Below are 17327 nucleotides of genomic sequence, written 5' to 3'. Positions count from 1 at the left end.
TATTGTGAGGATTAAGTAAGATGATATGCAATGTGTTTAGCATTAGTATCAGCACATTTTAAGTGTGGATACACAAGCCTGTGGAAATGCATGTAGAGATGTGTGGATATGCAAAAGAAAAGAAGGGAAGCTTCTCAAGTTGTGAAAATAGGATGCCATTCCTATTTTCAAAACTTTTGTTTAATCTAGTTTTATGATTTTTCATTTTTATAATGAGAAAGGAAAAAAAGACATCACCACTTTGGTTCTTTAAGAATCATTTCCCAAGGTCTCACATTTTTGGCACTTCCTAATGAGAGGCTCTTTAAAGGATCCTGACACACTGCTTCCCAATGTGCACCCCACAAAATGCTAGTCTGAGGAGGTGCTGCAGGTAAAGGGGGTGCTCTGGCCAAGTGGGTTTGAGAAATGCTTCCTGTGATCCTTGAAGTTTCACCACCCACATTTGCCTTTTGAAGGCTCTACAAAACACTGAGATAGAAAAGCCTACTTGACTTGACCATGGACTCCCATAGCACTGATGTTGTAAAGAACACACTTTGGAAAATGCTACCATGGCATTTATGGTGGAAGTCAGAGTAGGATCTTGGACACTTAGTGCTGACTCATTGCAATTTGGGGGACAAAGGACAAGAGGCCGAGTGCTACTGGCTCCCCTGTTTCTTGTCTGGAGTCCCCATCACCACCTGGGTCCTTACTGTTCCAGGCAGACTTCTGTCATTTACTAAGCACACGACTGACTTTGGGTAGGTTAGGGTTGGTGGGAGGATTTATGTAAAACACTTAGCAGAGTGCCTGACACACAGTAGCTGTTCAGTAAGGATTGCTGCTGCTGCTGCTACGTCGCTTCAGTCGTGTGCGACTCTGTGCTACCCCAGAGACGGCAGCCCACCAGGCTCCCCCATCCCTGGGATTCTCTAGGCAAGAACACTGGAGTGGGTTGCCATTTCCTTATTCAGCTCAGAAGCATTAGGTGTACTGGCCCCAGCTGGTAAGTGGCAGAGCTTGGATACAATACAAGCTTTTGGAATAACAGTTGCCCCAAGCAGCAAAGGGCTTTCCCTGGTGGCTCAGATAGTAAAGAATCTGCCTGCAATGCAGGGGACCTGGGTTTGATCCCTCAGTTGGGAAGATCCCCTGGAGAAAGAAATGGCAACCCAGTCTGGTATTCTTGCCTGGACAGATGAGCCTGGCAGGCTACCCCATGGGGTTGCAGAGAGTCAGACATGATTGAATGACTAACACTTTTCCTTCACTTCATACACTAATGTATAGCAAAATTGCTGGGTCATAGAATGATTCCTATGTTTGAGTTTTCTTTATAAATATAGATTGTTAGGCGCATATGTAACCTTCGAAAAAGGCTGCTGTAATTCTCTGATTTATAGGTCAGAAAACTCAAGGTGAAGGAAGGTGAAGTGATTTCCCCAGGATCCCAGGGCAGTTGTGAATAAGTCTAGGTAGATTCCAGGCCCCCAGCTTCCCAGCTGTGGCCTGTGTGATCATCTTTATAAACTGTGTGTAGCATGAGCTTTGGGGGCAGAATAGCCTTGGCTGCTGTGAGCGTCTGGACACAGATGTGGCAGCATCACAGGCTGCTGTACTGAGCCACGGTGAGCACCAGACAGAGGTGTCCATCAACAAGGAGATGCTCCCAAGAGCTGCGCACGGCCCAGACCGGGTTCGTGGTCCTCGGCTTTGGTGGTATTTCTGACCTCCTCCTTAGTGATAACCATTACAAAGCAACAATGTGAAATTCACTGTACTTTTGAGAAAGGAACTGGCCCACACAGCTGCTCCTTTTAGCATCTATATGTGTATACAGAGTATACGGAGTCAAAATCAACATGTATGAAACTGTTAGGAGCACTTTTAAAAACATGGGACTGCTAAAATGAACATTTGAAAATCCACAGAGTTATAACACTCCCTGGATCCAGACGCCTCTGTCATGAGGAACTATATCATTAACTTTTCAGGCATATCATTGGCAACCTTGCTTTTCAAGGACAATGGCAAATACCTCGGCTAGTGAAAAGCAACTTACTGGAAAATCTCATTTATAATCAGATATGTTTTTATTAGGCTTTTATCCTGCTCTCCTGACATATGTTCCACTCAGAAAAATAGCAGTCTTTAAAAATGCATCATTTGAACAGAACTGGTAAAATTACTCTCAGAAATAATTCTAAAGATTGGTTACCAGTCACCCATCACTACATTGAAAGTCTTTCTTGTTTTTAATTTATCTGCAACACACCTTTTGTTTGTAAAGTGAGAAATCACCCATCCTGTGTATATTTTAATTGGGAATATTTTTTATAACATTATATAACTCTCTATATAAGCATGTAATATAAGTATGTACACATATTCTTTATCCATTTATCTAACTGTTCTGAATCTACTAAAAGTCTTTGAATGTTAGGAAGAATTTTACTGTCAAGGTGGCAATTTCAGCTCCAGAATTACCAGATGGGGTGGCAGGGGACAGGGTGAAATGGGTACAGGGGAGTAGGATTCCTTTCTCTCAGTGTTCTTACAGCTCATTCAACAGGCAAACCATACATCTGCAATTGGTTCCTAAAGGCAGATTCTGGAGAGATTTCCGGACTTTGGGCATAAAAGCACCTCAGAGGAATAATAAATCAGCAGGCGGATGTTAATTCCAGTAATTATGACTAAAGGGAAAAAAAAGTTATATGTTTCACTTTGAAAGTAAATTGTGTCCCTGTGTTGGATTAGCACCGATAACACAAGGACCAGCTAAGCATTAATACCTGAATAAAACTATCTGTTAAAGGCTGTACTGTTGTTGACAGCACAGATAAAACTGGCAAATGCAAGATATGGAAAGAGCAGAACAACTCTCAGTATTGATAATGGCAGAAAAGTAAGACAATACAGGACTCTACACGTGAGTTCCGTTGATCTATAATCTCCAGGCCAAGATGAGACTCAAGGGGTTGCTGGATGGGGCGTGCCCTAGTTGCCCCTGCATTTACGTGGCCCCTAGCACTCTTCGTGGGCTTCCCAGGTGCTGCAGTGGTAAAGAAACCGCATTCCAGTGCAGGAAACACAAGAGATGTGGGTTTGATCCCTGGGTTGGGAAGATCCCCTGGAGTAGGAAATGGCAACCCACTCCAGGATTCTTGCCTGAGAAACCCCACGGACAGAGGAGCCTGGCGGACTATAGTCCACAGGGTCACACAGAGTTGGGCGTGACCGAGTGAGCGTGCACGCGTGTAGCACTCCCCAGGGTGGGGTACTACCGCTTCTCTCACTCTCACACTGGGCTCTGAGTCCGTGAAGGTAAGCATGATACCTTCTCTCCGTGTGCGTCCCCAGCAACCAGCACAGTGTCTGGCATTAGGAAGGCATCAGTAAGTGCTACTGGATAAATCTCTCATGTTTTATTCAGTTGCTGTATCATATGGATGGAGATATGAGGATGAATCCTGGAGAAGGGAATGGCTACCCACTCCAGTATTCTGGCCTGGAGAATTCCATGGACTGTATAGTTCATGGGGTTGCAGAGAGTCAGACATGACTGAGCGATTTTCACTCACTCATGAGGATGAATAGATATAAAATGCTTTGATGTTCATCAGAAAGTACCAAAATATTTCTTCCATTAACCTGTCACTGAGTCTGTAGTTCTACCATTAGAGTAATTTCCGTGGGTTAACTAATCAGCTCTGTTAAAATATGAGAATGTTTGGGAAGGAACAGTGGGTTAAGCTCTGTAATCATTACACCTCACTATGCATTCATTTATCCTCTTCCTTTCCAATAAAGGACTAGTTGAGTGCAGGCAACTGTGGAGGTTGAAAACATTGACCATAGTGGAACTTTAACGTTTGTTGAATGATGAATGAATGAATATCCCCATCTGCATACCAGTAGAAATATTCGTTGGGTTCTTATTGTGTTTTATAAAATAAATTGTTCTAGCTATTCGTCTAATTTTTTAGAAAGATGGTCAAACTATAACTCCTAACAATCTACGCTAATTTGGTACATTTTGTTGTCATCATCAGATGCTTTGAGAAATGCTCTTTTTTGCATCCTTTTGGAAAGACAGAGACCAAGAAACAATTAGACTGGGCGTTTTCTGTAATTGTTGATGAATGTTTGCAGAGCACAAAGGGAAGTGAAAAATTTTCAACTTCAAGATTAGTCTGATTAATTTAGAAAGCCAACTGGAAAAGCATTAAGCACCAAAATGGGTATATAAAATCTGAATTCTTGGATAATTCTCTATTTAAATAATGATCTGAGGCAATGTGGCATGGAGATATGAGCACAGAAACCTTGATGACTTTGGGCAAGTCACGTACCCTCTCTAAGCCCAGGTATCCTTATCTAGAAGATGGGGATAACAATATCTACCTTGCAGGTTTATATGACAGTTCAATATCAGAGAGCTAAAATTTTGAAAATTTATTATGTCAGGCAGTGGGTCAGGTGTAGGGGCTCCAAGAGTGAGCTACAGAGGAAGATGTCTGCATTCACAGAGCTCCCACTCTAAAGGTGATGCAAGAGGAGACTGTAATCCCAGAACAGTGCAGGGCAGAAGCAGCAGGCACCTGAGATGAGGGACACAGAATTCTGGGGTCGCAACCTCCTGAGGATGAACTACACGGCTCCTGCTACCCTAGAGGAACACCTTCCATGACGGTATTAAAGCTAAAGAAGGACCAACCTCTACTACGTCCCAGTTTAGCTCAGCTATAGACAAGGAGCCTCTGCTTGCAGTCTCAGCCCCATGGGTGAGTCTCCTGGCAATGCTCACCTGGCGACTCAGCCCATCCCAGCCTGCTGGAGGCATCTACAGCCAGCTGAGTCGCACCTGCTTGATACCTACTGAGTTTGGAACTGTGCCACTGCTGTCTTTGGTGCCCAGGTGTTCTCAGGAGTGGCCTCAGTTTCCCCTCTGGTTCTCTTAAACTAACAGTTACAGATCTGCAGAGAGAATGGCAGAGTAGTTAAAGACATTTTGGAGTCCAAATACTTGGTTCCAATCTCAGCTTTACCACTCAACATGGTGAGCAATATACTGACTTTCTCGCAACCTCAGTTTCCTCATGTGTATGGTGGGGTCAGTAATAGTACCTGCTCTGACCGAATCCCTTTAAGTGCTAAACAGAATAATGTGTATATCACACTCCCAAGTGAGCACTCGGGAATTTTCAGTATTGTTTCCACTAATTGTGGAAGATGCGAGGTCATCTTTGTTAACTTACAGGCAGATAGTCAGTCCAGGACAACTGTGACATCTCCAAGTTTTAACACTTGTAATTTTGGATCTCTCTCCATCTGCCCCAGCAAGGACTATCTTTATTTTTTTGGCTTCCGGTTGCTTTTATTTACTTATTTTTTTTTTCAAGGACTATATTTTACGTCCAAATTTCATTAACCTTTCTGGTTGAATGATTGTTTTCTTTATAAGGTACTTAAAATTGTCAATGTTATCAAATTTAAATTATTTAGGTTACTTAAATTTTCATCATCTTTCACACAGATAATCTCCTTTGGCCACCAGAACTCTAGGAGATGGGTATGGGTGAAGTACCTGTCCCTATGTTGCTGACAAGGAAACTAAGGCAAAGAGAGATTAAGTGAGTGACTCTCTCAAAGCTACATGGCTGGTTACCAACAGGGAATATCTAATTCCTGCTTGAGATGCTGAAATTACTATTTAATTATGAAAGCTGTATTCACCGCAGGGACTCAGAAATAGGCACAGAAATCAATTTCAGAAAACCACTCAGCGGTAACTGGAAAATGTTTTCAGTGAGTTGGAAAACCAGTCTGAAGAAAAACCCCCAGACTTACAGTTGGGAAGTCTAGAAATTCACACTGAGGTTTTGTTTGATTTTTGTTTGTCTGTTTGCTTGTTTTAAACTTGTGAATTCTGCTTTCACTCATCATTTGTAGTATAGAATCTTGAGCATATCCAAAGCCATTAGAAATTGACTTTACAAGGGTTTGTGGTTGTTTTTAAAGGAATTCCATATTTCCAGGAATTTTACATTGTTCCCTATTGGCATGTGGCAGGATATCCTGCCACTAGGAATGAGTCATAACCCTCAGCCCCTGCCCACAAAGGCCTGGATCTCGTCCCTGCCCACCTTGACCCCTTCTAGAGTGACTTGCCCCTTCTTAGGGGAGGAAGGCAGTGAACTTCCTTTCTGGTTGGCCTCAACTGTATCAAGGCTTTTGAGTTAAGTAGCCAGGACAGAAGAACCAAGCGTAATCCAAACTTCTAGAAAGTGTACAAGGCCATCCCACGGCCCACCTTTCTTCAGCGATTTCTGCTCCAACCAACACCACGGCTCCTGTCTCGGCTGCCCTGCACCTCCCTTGCTTTCTGCCCTGGTGCTGCTTTGACTCCACGTGTGGGATGGGGAATGGCTGTAGGAATCCCCAGCCCTTGGGGATGTGTGTCCTGGAAACGCATGGAAGTTTTAATATCCATGAAACAGCCTTGGTTTACGGAGGCTGGAGGCTGATGGCAATTCTGAGGTGCAGTTTATATAAGACTTTTCAGATAGTCCCTGTGGGACCAAGCTGGACTGACCACAGGGGCAGCCAACAAGTGGACGTGTCTTTACAAGAGCTTCCCTCCCCCATTTCACTTTCTTGGTCCCCGACTCCCATTTCTGATGTTACTTCCAAAACTAGACTATGTGCATGCAAGCTCTTGTCTCTGGCTCTGCTTTGGGAGAGAGGAGGGAACTCATGGTGGTTTTCATGTTAAACTTGTTCACGTACACCTGAGAAGGTCAATATTTCCATGTATAATGCATCCCCAACTTAAATGACAAGTATTTGATTCTTCGTTTAGAGAAAGAATACAGTTTGTGGAAAAGCCTCAAAACCAGAGGTAGAGGTTCCAACTTATCCACAAGTTACTTATGTGAGCCAAGCTACACTATTTAACCAGAAACTTAGTACCTAATCTACAAAATAGAGGAGATGAGTTGGATGACATCATTGCTAACAGTCCTTTCAATTCCACAGCTGTATCTCTGTGAAATAAAAGTAACTGGGAGACAGTTTGTAGTAACTGCTTTCCCCCTCATTAACCCGAGGAGTTGTCTTGCCTAAAAATATGGCAATACTTTAATGCAACTTTAGACAGGCAAGTGAATCAGCCTCCTGAAGCTCTGGATTAGAGAATGAGCAGCTATTCAGAGCCTCAAAACACAATAACACTCACAGCAAGAGAACAAGCCAGCTTCTTTGGAGTCAGCAAACATTAGCAGGGCCTGTAGCATTAAGATAAGAGCAGAGTAATGAGCAAGCAAGGGCCACCACCTTCCCTGACTGCATCACTCAGTGACTCGTCACATCCCTAACAGGCCTTGATGAATGGACTCCTACTGTTGACGGTTTTTCTCCCTTAGAAGTTACTTGGAAACTTGGCTTGGCAAAATGCTTCTCCTTTGAGAAAAATAATGTGAAATCCTGAGAGTGAGTGTCAGACATGGGAAATAAAAATATTAAAGATATACAGGTTTCCGTAAGTGACCAATCCAGGAGTATCAATTCAGGAAAAAAAAAAGAAAAAGGAACATCATGATACTTAAGTCAAAATGAAGGCCACAAAACATGCAAAATAAATAGTCTATAAAGGAAATGAGGTTGTAGATGCCACCATTTATGAGACATACAAGACATTTACAAGACAGATAAAGTAGGTGCTATCATTTCCATTTTACACATGAACAAAACAGGATCAGAGAGGTAAGTATTTTGATGACACACAGCTATCTAGTGGCAGAGCTGGGATTTTACTTTAAAAAGTATTTTAAAAATTAATTAAAATGTATATTTATAAAAGTAATACATACACATAGTTAACAAATGAAACAACACTGGAAAGCGTATAATGAAATAAAGCAGTGTTTCTCATTTTTCTGCTTTACTGTCCTTTGACTGTGTTTCTCAATGCTTTCATGTGATTCTTAATTTGGCCATCATGCTTTTAATTTCCAAAAGCTCTTTCTTCTTCTATAGTTGCTCCTATTATTTTTTAAAGCATCCTGTTCTTATTTCATGGAGACAGTGTCTTAGGACAGTGTCTTTAAGGATATTAACAATAGTTTTGGGTTTTTGTTTTCTTCTTCTCCTCCCTGTTTCCTCTGAATTCTGTTTATTTTCTGTTTTGGCCTCTGCTTTTCATATGGGTGCACATGCATGCTCAGTCACTAAAAAAAGAAAGTGAAGTGGCTCAGTTGTGTCCGACTCTTTGCGACCCCATGGACTGTAGCCTATCAGGCTCCTCTGTCCATGGGATTTTCCAGGCAAGAATACTGGAGTGGATTGCCATTGCCTTCTCCAGGGACCTTCCTGACCCGGGAATCGAACCTGGTTCTCCCTCATTGCAGGCAGACGCTGTCACTAAGTCATGTCCAATTCTTTGTGACACCATGAACTGTAGCCTGCCAGGCTCCTCTGTCCATGGAATTTTCCAGGCAAGAATACTGGAGTGGGTGGCCATTTTCTCCTTCAGGGGCTCTTCCCAACCCAAGGATCGAACCCACGTCTCCTACATTGGCAGGCCAATCCTTTACCACTGTGCCGCCTCGGAACTGTGCCCTGTTTCATGTGGGAGGTTTTCATAAAATGTTCTGTCCTTGGTGTCTGTGTGTAATAGAATGACATTAAAAGGCTAAGCAGGAGCTGTATATGTATGTCCCACACACACAGTGCATGGGACACACTAAAAAGTTATTCACGGTTTATCTGAAATTCAAATTTAACTTCTTGTACTTCCATTTGCTGAATCTGAGGAACCTGGGTATGTGGCTTATGGATTCTGGCCTCTGGCCTACTGGGCTGTGGGCTCGAGTTTTCAATCCATTTTACTTCATCCCCTCTTCTGACTTCTACGTCTCATTCCCACCTTGAGCTTTTCTCAGCCCAGAGCACTTTCTTTCATCTCTCCAGAGGATAAACTTCTGGTCTTCTCCGCGGATAGAGGAGAGGGAGTTCTGGCTACATTGGTGGAGGACTTCATGGGCTCTGAGTGTCCTGAAAACTGACTTGCTAGTAATTTACTCATTTTAAGCTGTGAGCGTCACATTCATTTTTTCATGGTGCTTTTTGTCTCTGAGCCCCAAGTGAGGCTCTGCAGGGCCTACAGCTCACTTCTCAGAGTCGTCCTGCTTTCCACTCTACTCTGCCAGAACATCTGACCCTCGTCAGTGGGCCTTCATTTTCCACAAACATACTGACACCTCTTCTCAACTGATGTGTGTCCTCTCCCTTTCTCCTTGTAGATTTGCTTTTGCTTTTAAATTTATCTGGTGCTGTTTAAGTGGTGTTTCAGAAGGGAGAAAACATAGATGCTTGGGCTTAGTATACCAGGTTTAACTAGAGTGAGACTTAAATCCAGACCGATATCACCCCAAAGCCTCCACTCTTTCCACTCTGCCATGTCATGACCCATTCAGCAGAGACCAACAACAAATACCCATGGCACAGACTGTCAGCTGTCTGCTCCAATCTCTCTCTTGCCTTCCTTTCTTAGTAATAGAACTCTTAGACGTTAGCATGGCACACAATTACCCAACACCAAGCCTTCCTATCCTAACCTAGGGATGGCCAGTGAAATGTGGGTGGAATCGTTACGTGAAGTTTCCAGAAAGTGCTCTTAAGAAATAACTTGCATCGCCTTTGGCTCCTTTCTTTTTCGTTCCTTTCTTCTTCCTGATAGCTGGAATGTGGACATTGTGCCTAGAACATGGGCAGCTACCTTGGGCTAAGGTGGAAACCAGGTGTTGGATGTGGCCGCACAGAGAGAATGAGAAGCCTGGGTCCCTGACGACGATGGAGCTGCTCTACCAACTGCCGGTTGCTTATCTCCAGACTCTTTTGACATGACAAAGAAGTGAGCTACTGTGATTTGGGGTTTCCTGTCCCTTATAATTGAAGCTAATTCTCACTGACGCCATGCCAAGCGCAGTAAGATCCGAACGAAGTGACACAGGCTTCCTTGAAAAGGTGGCAGGAAATGGTTCAGCCAGATGGGCAAGTGGAGGAACAGTGATAGGACTGGAGAGCAAGGGGCGCTGCATAAGCTGTTTTCAAAGGGTAACATGCAGTTGACTAATAAAAAAGACTTGTTTTTTTTTCTGAAAAACAAAACACAAAGGGTAACATTAGACCAGTCTAGTGGAAGTACAAATCGTGTAGGAGAGAAGTGAGAGATAAGAATGCAAAATGGTTGGGGGCAGATTATGGCGGAAGAACCTTGAAACACGAACCAAGGTTAGAGGTTGCTTTGAAAGCAATGAGGCCACTGAAGCCTTTTGAGATGGGAGTTGGAGACTCATGTCTAGCATGTGAGGGAGGGTTAGAATGAAGAGTTTTGGGGGTCTTCTCTATAGGCTTCCCTTGTGGTTCAGGCAGTAAAGCGTCTGCCTACATTGCAGGAGACCTGGGTTCGATCCCTGGGTCGGGAAGTTCCCCTGGAGAAGGAAATGGCAACCCACTCCAGTATTCTTGCCTGGAAAATCCCATGGATGGAGAAGCCTAGTAGGCTACAGTCCGTGGGGTCGCAAAGAGTCAGACATGACTGAGTGACTTCACTTCACTTCTATGCCTCTATAGAATTAATGTAGAGTTGAGGCCAGGAGAGTGAGGAGAGAAAGAAGAACTGGAATTCATACATAGAAGCAAGGAGAAGAGAAAACTATAAGAGATCCAGAAAAGTAGAGAGGAAGGCAGGTGCATACTGGGGAAAAAAAGAGAGTAGACATTGACAATAAGAAGTCAGTAAACCTGCGGATGTCTCAAAGAAGCTAGAAAATACCAGGAATGAGTAAAAGACGCTGAATCTGGGGACAGCAGAAGTCTCTGCTGACCTCTGAAAGTACAATGTTGGCAGTATGTGAAGGTGGATGCGGGTCTGCAAAGTGCACCTAGGTGCTAGGAAAATAAAACCAGCTCCATTTATTTTAAAGGGTAGGCAGTAAAAGAAAGGTAAGGTGAAAAGCAATGAAAGACCATGGGGTCAGGTCAAAGAATTTCTTAAGGAAGAGAAGTTGCTTGGTCTTTAAGGTCAGAGAAAACTGTGCCTATCAGTGAAGGAAGAGATGACCAGGCCACCAAAAGCAGTGGTTCCTGATGGAACAGGTTTCACAGGAAATGAGCAGGATGGAATCACCAGCTCAGGGGGAAGCCTGAGCTTTGGGGAAAAGAAGGATGGCTTTTCTGAGAAAGAGAGCGAGAGGAGAGGTGAAGAATGAAGGCTTGGATTTCTTGTCCTCCTTCAGCAACACAAGTTTTTCATCATTATTAGCATCTTCAGTGCCATTAGAGATCTAACCACCGATAGCAGTCTACAATAGCAATCTTAGGGACTTCCCTGGTGGTCCAGTGGTTAAGACTCGACACTTCCACTGCAAGGGGCACAGGTTCCATCCCTGACTGGGGAACTGGATCCCACCTAGTTCATGCAGTGGCCAAAAATAAAATAGCAACCGTAGCCAGTCTTTAAACTAAAAATGCCCATCACTTAGTTTCAGCCAGTAGTCCCAAACAAAGCTCATAAAACAGAAGGAAAAATATATATCTTGTGATTATAGTCCTGACTGTCTTGTTTCACAGACACCACACTAATGAGGTTCTTTTAGATGAGGAAAAAAACAACAACAACAGAAACTTTAGCTCATCTACACATTGATATCAGTGTTAGAGTAACAGGCAACCTCCAGTTTGGACCTGAAAGGTAATTACAGGATGAAACTTTAGATATCCATTTGTCAAATAGATCAAATGCCAATACCTACTCAAAGTACAGCGTGAGGTCTGTTGCCAGTATTGACTGCTTCAAAAGCTGCATAAGGTCACTGTATTCCTTGGAGGACAAATTAGCAAAGATGTTGTGACCCTGGAACGAGAAAGGAAAAAGCCACAGAAGACAGCATTACATCCGAGCTTGGTAATTACATGTTTTTTCCACTTTTTTTCAAAAACAGTCTAGAAACATGATAAAATAATTCTTTAAAAAGCCTAATGACATTCTGTGCAAATACGAACAGATTCCCTGGCAAACAGACCAAAGCCAGAAGTGCAGTCATAATCACTGGTGAGGAGGACCACCATGGGACACTTTATTGGATCTAGTTTTGAAGAGAAAGCTGGCAAGTGTTTGAACTCCTCTAACTAAGGCTATGATCGTGCCAACAACTCCAATTCCTGTGGGATCACTGAGCAGAGAAATCGACAAAACTTCTGGGAAACTTTCTGACCCCTGAAAACATACTAGTCTCGCTAGCGAAGACTTAAGCTGGCATTTTGGAAGCACTTGCTGTTGCAACAAATGACTCAAGGAAGAGAAGAAACATTAGACCAGTGGCACACAGGTGGCTCAAGTGGTAAACAATCCACCTGCCAATGTGGGAGCTGCAGGAGACATGGGTTCAATCCTTGGGTTGGGAAGATGCCTGGGAGGAGGAAATGGCAGCCCACTCCAGTATTCTTGCCTGGGAAATCCCATTGGCAGAGGCGCCTGGAGGGCTACGGTCCATAGGGCTGCAAAGAGTTAGCCACAACTGAGCATGCAAGCACACAAATGGGGGTGATCTGGACAATGGGCATTTCTGGCAATGCCTAGAGACACTTTGATTGTCACACTGATGGACGGTGCTACTGCTATCCAGTGGGCAGAGGCCAAGGGTGCTGTGATGCACCCAACAGCCCCCACAACAAAGACTTACTTGGCCCCAAAGTGACAATACTGATGAAGCTGAGAAATGGTGTGTTAGGCTAGATGAAGATACATCTGGATGAAGTGTGTGAAATAATTATAGTATAGTAACTGCTGAGTAGCTAGAAAGCATAAAATATTGCTCTTGGCAGAGGAGGACTCTGAAAGAGTGGCTTTTGCATAGAACAATCTACAAATACACTTGTATCTCCATTCCTTTGAAAAGCACACTTTTTTCTCCATCCAACTTTGTTTTAGCTACACTAGACAGCTCCATAGTGTTTTTAGTCAAGTGAAAAAGTCTTTCTGTAAAGTGACAGACACTTCACTTAATTTGCTTTGAAAGTCAGGACTTTTCATTTATCAGGTTTTCTTAGCATGAGATACCAACTCACCAACAGGTTGTCTGGAAACAGGACCAGTTTTAAACCGAGTATCAAGAACCAGAAGATGGTGCAAAAGAAAGGCAGTGAAGTGATTGCCTGAGAACATTTTCCAATGAGACGTAAATGAATTCTTCTGGGGAACCAGAATATCAATTAGTAAATTACCAGGCACCAGATGATCGCCTGCCCCCTTGAGTTTAATTTATCTCATTAGGTGAACCCATCACTCCTTAAAGACTAGAGTATATTGGTTCCACCTGGGGCCAGGTCCAATATTAATAATAATTTTCAAACAAACTCTTCTGGACCCTTCAGCCATTAGGAAGAAGAGAAATAACTGAAGGAATGCCACACCATAATTCTGCCCAGGTGTCTTTGTCTGAGCCTTGCCCCTGGATCAGTCACAGGCTGGTGTACTGGGGCCTGGGGAAAAATGGTTGGGAGCTCTGGAAAAGTAGTCACCTAGGTCCAGTCACACACCTAAAATTTTGCAGGGAAAGAAACAGAGCTATTAGGAGCAAGTTATAGTAAACTCTACTGTGAAGACCAGGAGGAAGCTGGTCTGAATCTGACAACGCTGATTATTTTGTGAGAGTGCGTTTTGCTACCTTTAAAGGACATACAGTAACTAACACAGTTTATAGCTGGCAGAGTGACAAAGCTAACCAGGTCAGCTTTAATAATTATAAGTTAATTTGTAATCAGTATATGTTTATATGCAAACTGGCCTTCTATGGGGCCTCAAGGGTTTGGTGTCTAAAATAGACTAGTCTCCCTGAAATACTACTTCTATTTCTTGTTTAGGGAGGAGTGGTATTGATGGGGGGGGAAATGTGTAGGAAGAAAGATCTAGATCAACCGTCTTCAAGCCATCTACCCTCCCTATGCCTCTGTATCATTTGGAAAGTGGGGTGGCAATGACATCTGCATTTTTGCCTTTCCGCTGGGCAGTACGGGGATGGGGAGAAGGGGGGGCATCAACGCGAAGTCTGAACACATCAGTGCTTGTTTCCATTACGGCTGTTCTGCGTTCCTCACAGAGAACCCCGGCACAAAGGGCAGCTGATGAATTTTGCTAGTATGAAGACACATTCTGAGTTAGCGGGGCTCTGTGACACAAAGGACCTTCTGAGAAAACTTCCTCCTGTTTATAATCAGTTATTACAAGGTGTGAATGTCTGGCCTCAGGGGTGTAAGCCCATCATATTGCCAGCATAGAAAAGATAGTCTGATCCCAAGTTCCTCCCATTCCTATTCCCCTCTGCACACATCTAAAACATGGCTTTCACAGAAGAATTCCAGAGCCACGGATGCTGGGACACTGGTTTCTGTCAGAGTTACTGAGAGCCTAACCCTGATGTTTCATTCTCAACTGAAAATCCATCTCCCCCGATGGGTCTGCCTTCCACAGCTGCAGGCAGGTTCCGGAGTGCTGACTCTCCTTTATGGGGTCGAAGAAGGCTTTCGTGATATTGCAAAAGGCACGCTTTCTCAAGATAGGCTGGAGGAAAAAAACCTCCATATTTAATGATGCTATTCCAGGGAAGCAGGGCCTTAATGATGATAATAATAATAATTAATGGCACAGCTAGAGAACTGACAAATAATGGGGAACAGATGATCCCTTCCTGGCCTCAAAAAAAAAAAAAAAAAAAAAGGTCTGTACGCCTGCAGAAAATTAAACAGATCCTTTCTTGGCAATTTCAAATTTAGATGCCTCAGCTAGAGTCAGTTAGCGGCTTTACTTTTTCTCTGTGGAGAACTAAAAGTATAAAAGACCAACCACTTCCAGCACCTGCAATGCCACATGAAGCAAAAGAAAGTATATGGCCCTGAGCTTGGGTCTCAAGTTTAGTTGCAGTTCTCACGTTCAAATTGTCCCACCAGCAATTTTAAGTTCTTTCATCTTTTTTTATAGGTTTCTCAATTATGTAAATAAAGTGTAACTTTCTCACCCCGTTTCTGATTCCATCATCTTTTCAAATGGGTTTCGCAAAATGGAAATGTTGGGTCACTCACTTCTGGGGTCTGTGACTGGGCTTCTGTACCCTGAAGAAATGTAAAGCCATATTCTGGTGACAAGCAGTGGGCAGTCTGCTCTAAATGCATCTGAAAAGCCCCCTAACCAATAATAAAAACCCAAATGAATTAGCTCAGGAAGAAACTGAACAAGGTCCTTGGTCAGGCATCTGAAAGAATTTCTTAAAAGCCACAAAGAAGAAGTCCAGCAGTTCTGATTCTCTGCATTTCTTCTTGCAAAGAAAGAGAAGTAGGAAACATCGTTTCATTGGTTTTCTTTCAAGGAGAGAAGCAGAATGGTGGGTTTTTACCTCGCTCTGAAGGATCATCACTGCATGGTTGAAATGGTGATGCTCCAAGGTGGCAGAGGTTCCATAGAGTTGGGCCAGGGCAGAGCCGCTCCTGAAAGAGGACAGACTTGTGAGTGACCACAGCCCTTCCACATCAATGACCTCCCCCACACCGGCTCTTTGGATCACACTGCTTCTCCTGTTTTTGCAAAGGACCATGAGCAGATACATTCTTAGGTAACACTTGTGGGGTTCACAAATCTGTAAAGTAAACCTTTTGGGAGCCTGCTGTGTGTTAGGCTAGACACAGTGGGTGATACCACCATGAAAAAACATAGTCCACTCTGCCAAGAAATGTACAAACTAGTAGGGAGATGAGATGTGGTCCTAAGGGAAAATAATGGACAGACTACACAATATAAATGCCATAAGAAGTGTTTCAGTTCAGTCAAAGAGCTCTTGGTGTTCTGAGGACAAGAGACGTGATTCCTGGCTCTGGGGATCAGGGTAGGCTTCATGAGCTAAACCTTATAAAGTTTCTGAGTATCCAGGATGAATGTCATATACTAAATGTATTTGCTATTCCATGGGAAAGACCTTGCGAATACTATGTAGAACCCATTTAATCCACTTTACATGTAAGATTGACAAGCTTCAACTATGGTTTTCCAACCTATGGTCACACTGTGATATCGCAGTGTCCAACTCCAGAAAGTTCCCTGGACTTGGAGTCAGAACTCAGCTCTCAGTAACAGCTTTGGGTCATTACTTGGTTGTTTGAGAATCAGTTTCTTTGTCTCTAAAATTATGATAATACTCTCTACCTTACCTGCTATTTATGAGACTACAATAAAATATTTCTAAGTGTCTATCATAGTGCCAAGCACGTAAGTAGGTTGTAGTCGATACTAATTAAAACACATAGACATCTCCATTTAAAATAAATAAAAATGTTAATTGATACTTGAAAGGATTCTTTTCAATTATCTGTAAGTTTTAATCAGGTGGTATTATTTCTTTCAATCTTGCCCTACCCTATTATCATTTAATAAGTGACAATTTGTTAGGCTAATTTTAGCAGTATGTGATTAATATTTAATGTTAGTTACTATTTTTCTAACATATGGTTCATTTTTATGAAAATGCATTTTTCAAAATGCACACTGTATTGTGCCTTAGTCGTATTTTTCATGACTTTTGAAAATCTAGGATGAAATCTAGGGTGAAAATCCAAATGCCCGGATGTATTTAAAATGCCTGGATGGAGTAGGTGCTTAAAAAATATTAGCCACTTGGCTAATAAGGTTGTGCTGATATGTCTAGAGATTATAGTTCAAACTGAAGGTTGATAGTAAGTGTGCTAACATATTATAAAATAATATTATTAATAATAATAGCTCTATGAGTAAGCACCTATCATGCACTAGGCAATATGTTAACACCTCAACATATTACTTCATCTAGTACTGTCAACAACCATGAAAGTTATTATTTTCTCATTTTACAGATAAGAAAACCAAGGCTCAGAGAAGTTATGTTACTTTTCCAAGGTCACAGAGCTAGTAAGTACCAGTTCTAGATTGGCACTCAAATTATGAAGTTTTTCTGATTACATAATGAGAAAGAGAATTTTAACTTCCATATTTCTTATATTCTAGTCTCCATTTTTGCCAAGCTGGTTGTCATCAAACCTTCTTTGAAAAAAGTTTTCAAAATTTGATTCAGAATTCTCCCGTTATAGCTGCTAACTACAGACTCAGATTCCTGCGATTGGTTTCTATCAACCAGCCACATGCCCCAGTTATTGGTGTGAATCCTAAGAGAATCATTGGTGTAAAAGTGAGGTTGAGATGTAAAATAGCATCTCCTCCTTTATCATGTTGTTTTAGCAGACCTCACGAAGTTAAA

General features: G+C 42.6%; 1 protein-coding gene across 1 annotated transcript in view; it reads right to left on the bottom strand.

The window, feature by feature from the left end:
* The window catches only part of PDE11A (phosphodiesterase 11A), a 424511-nt gene that overhangs the window by 51189 nt on the left and 355995 nt on the right, over nucleotides 1-17327 (bottom strand). The window contains exons 14-15 of the mRNA XM_052662664.1: nucleotides 15441-15531; nucleotides 11805-11905 (exon numbers count right to left, since the gene is read on the bottom strand). Of these exons, the coding sequence (XP_052518624.1) occupies nucleotides 11805-11905; nucleotides 15441-15531 (192 nt within the window). The remainder of the gene's footprint in view (nucleotides 1-11804; nucleotides 11906-15440; nucleotides 15532-17327) is intronic.

Source organism: Budorcas taxicolor, chromosome 2 (genome assembly GCF_023091745.1).
Source record: "Budorcas taxicolor isolate Tak-1 chromosome 2, Takin1.1, whole genome shotgun sequence".
NCBI classification, from domain to species: domain Eukaryota; kingdom Metazoa; phylum Chordata; class Mammalia; order Artiodactyla; family Bovidae; genus Budorcas; species Budorcas taxicolor.
Note: the sequence above shows the minus strand (reverse complement) of the source record. Positions and strands in the feature narration are given on the sequence as shown.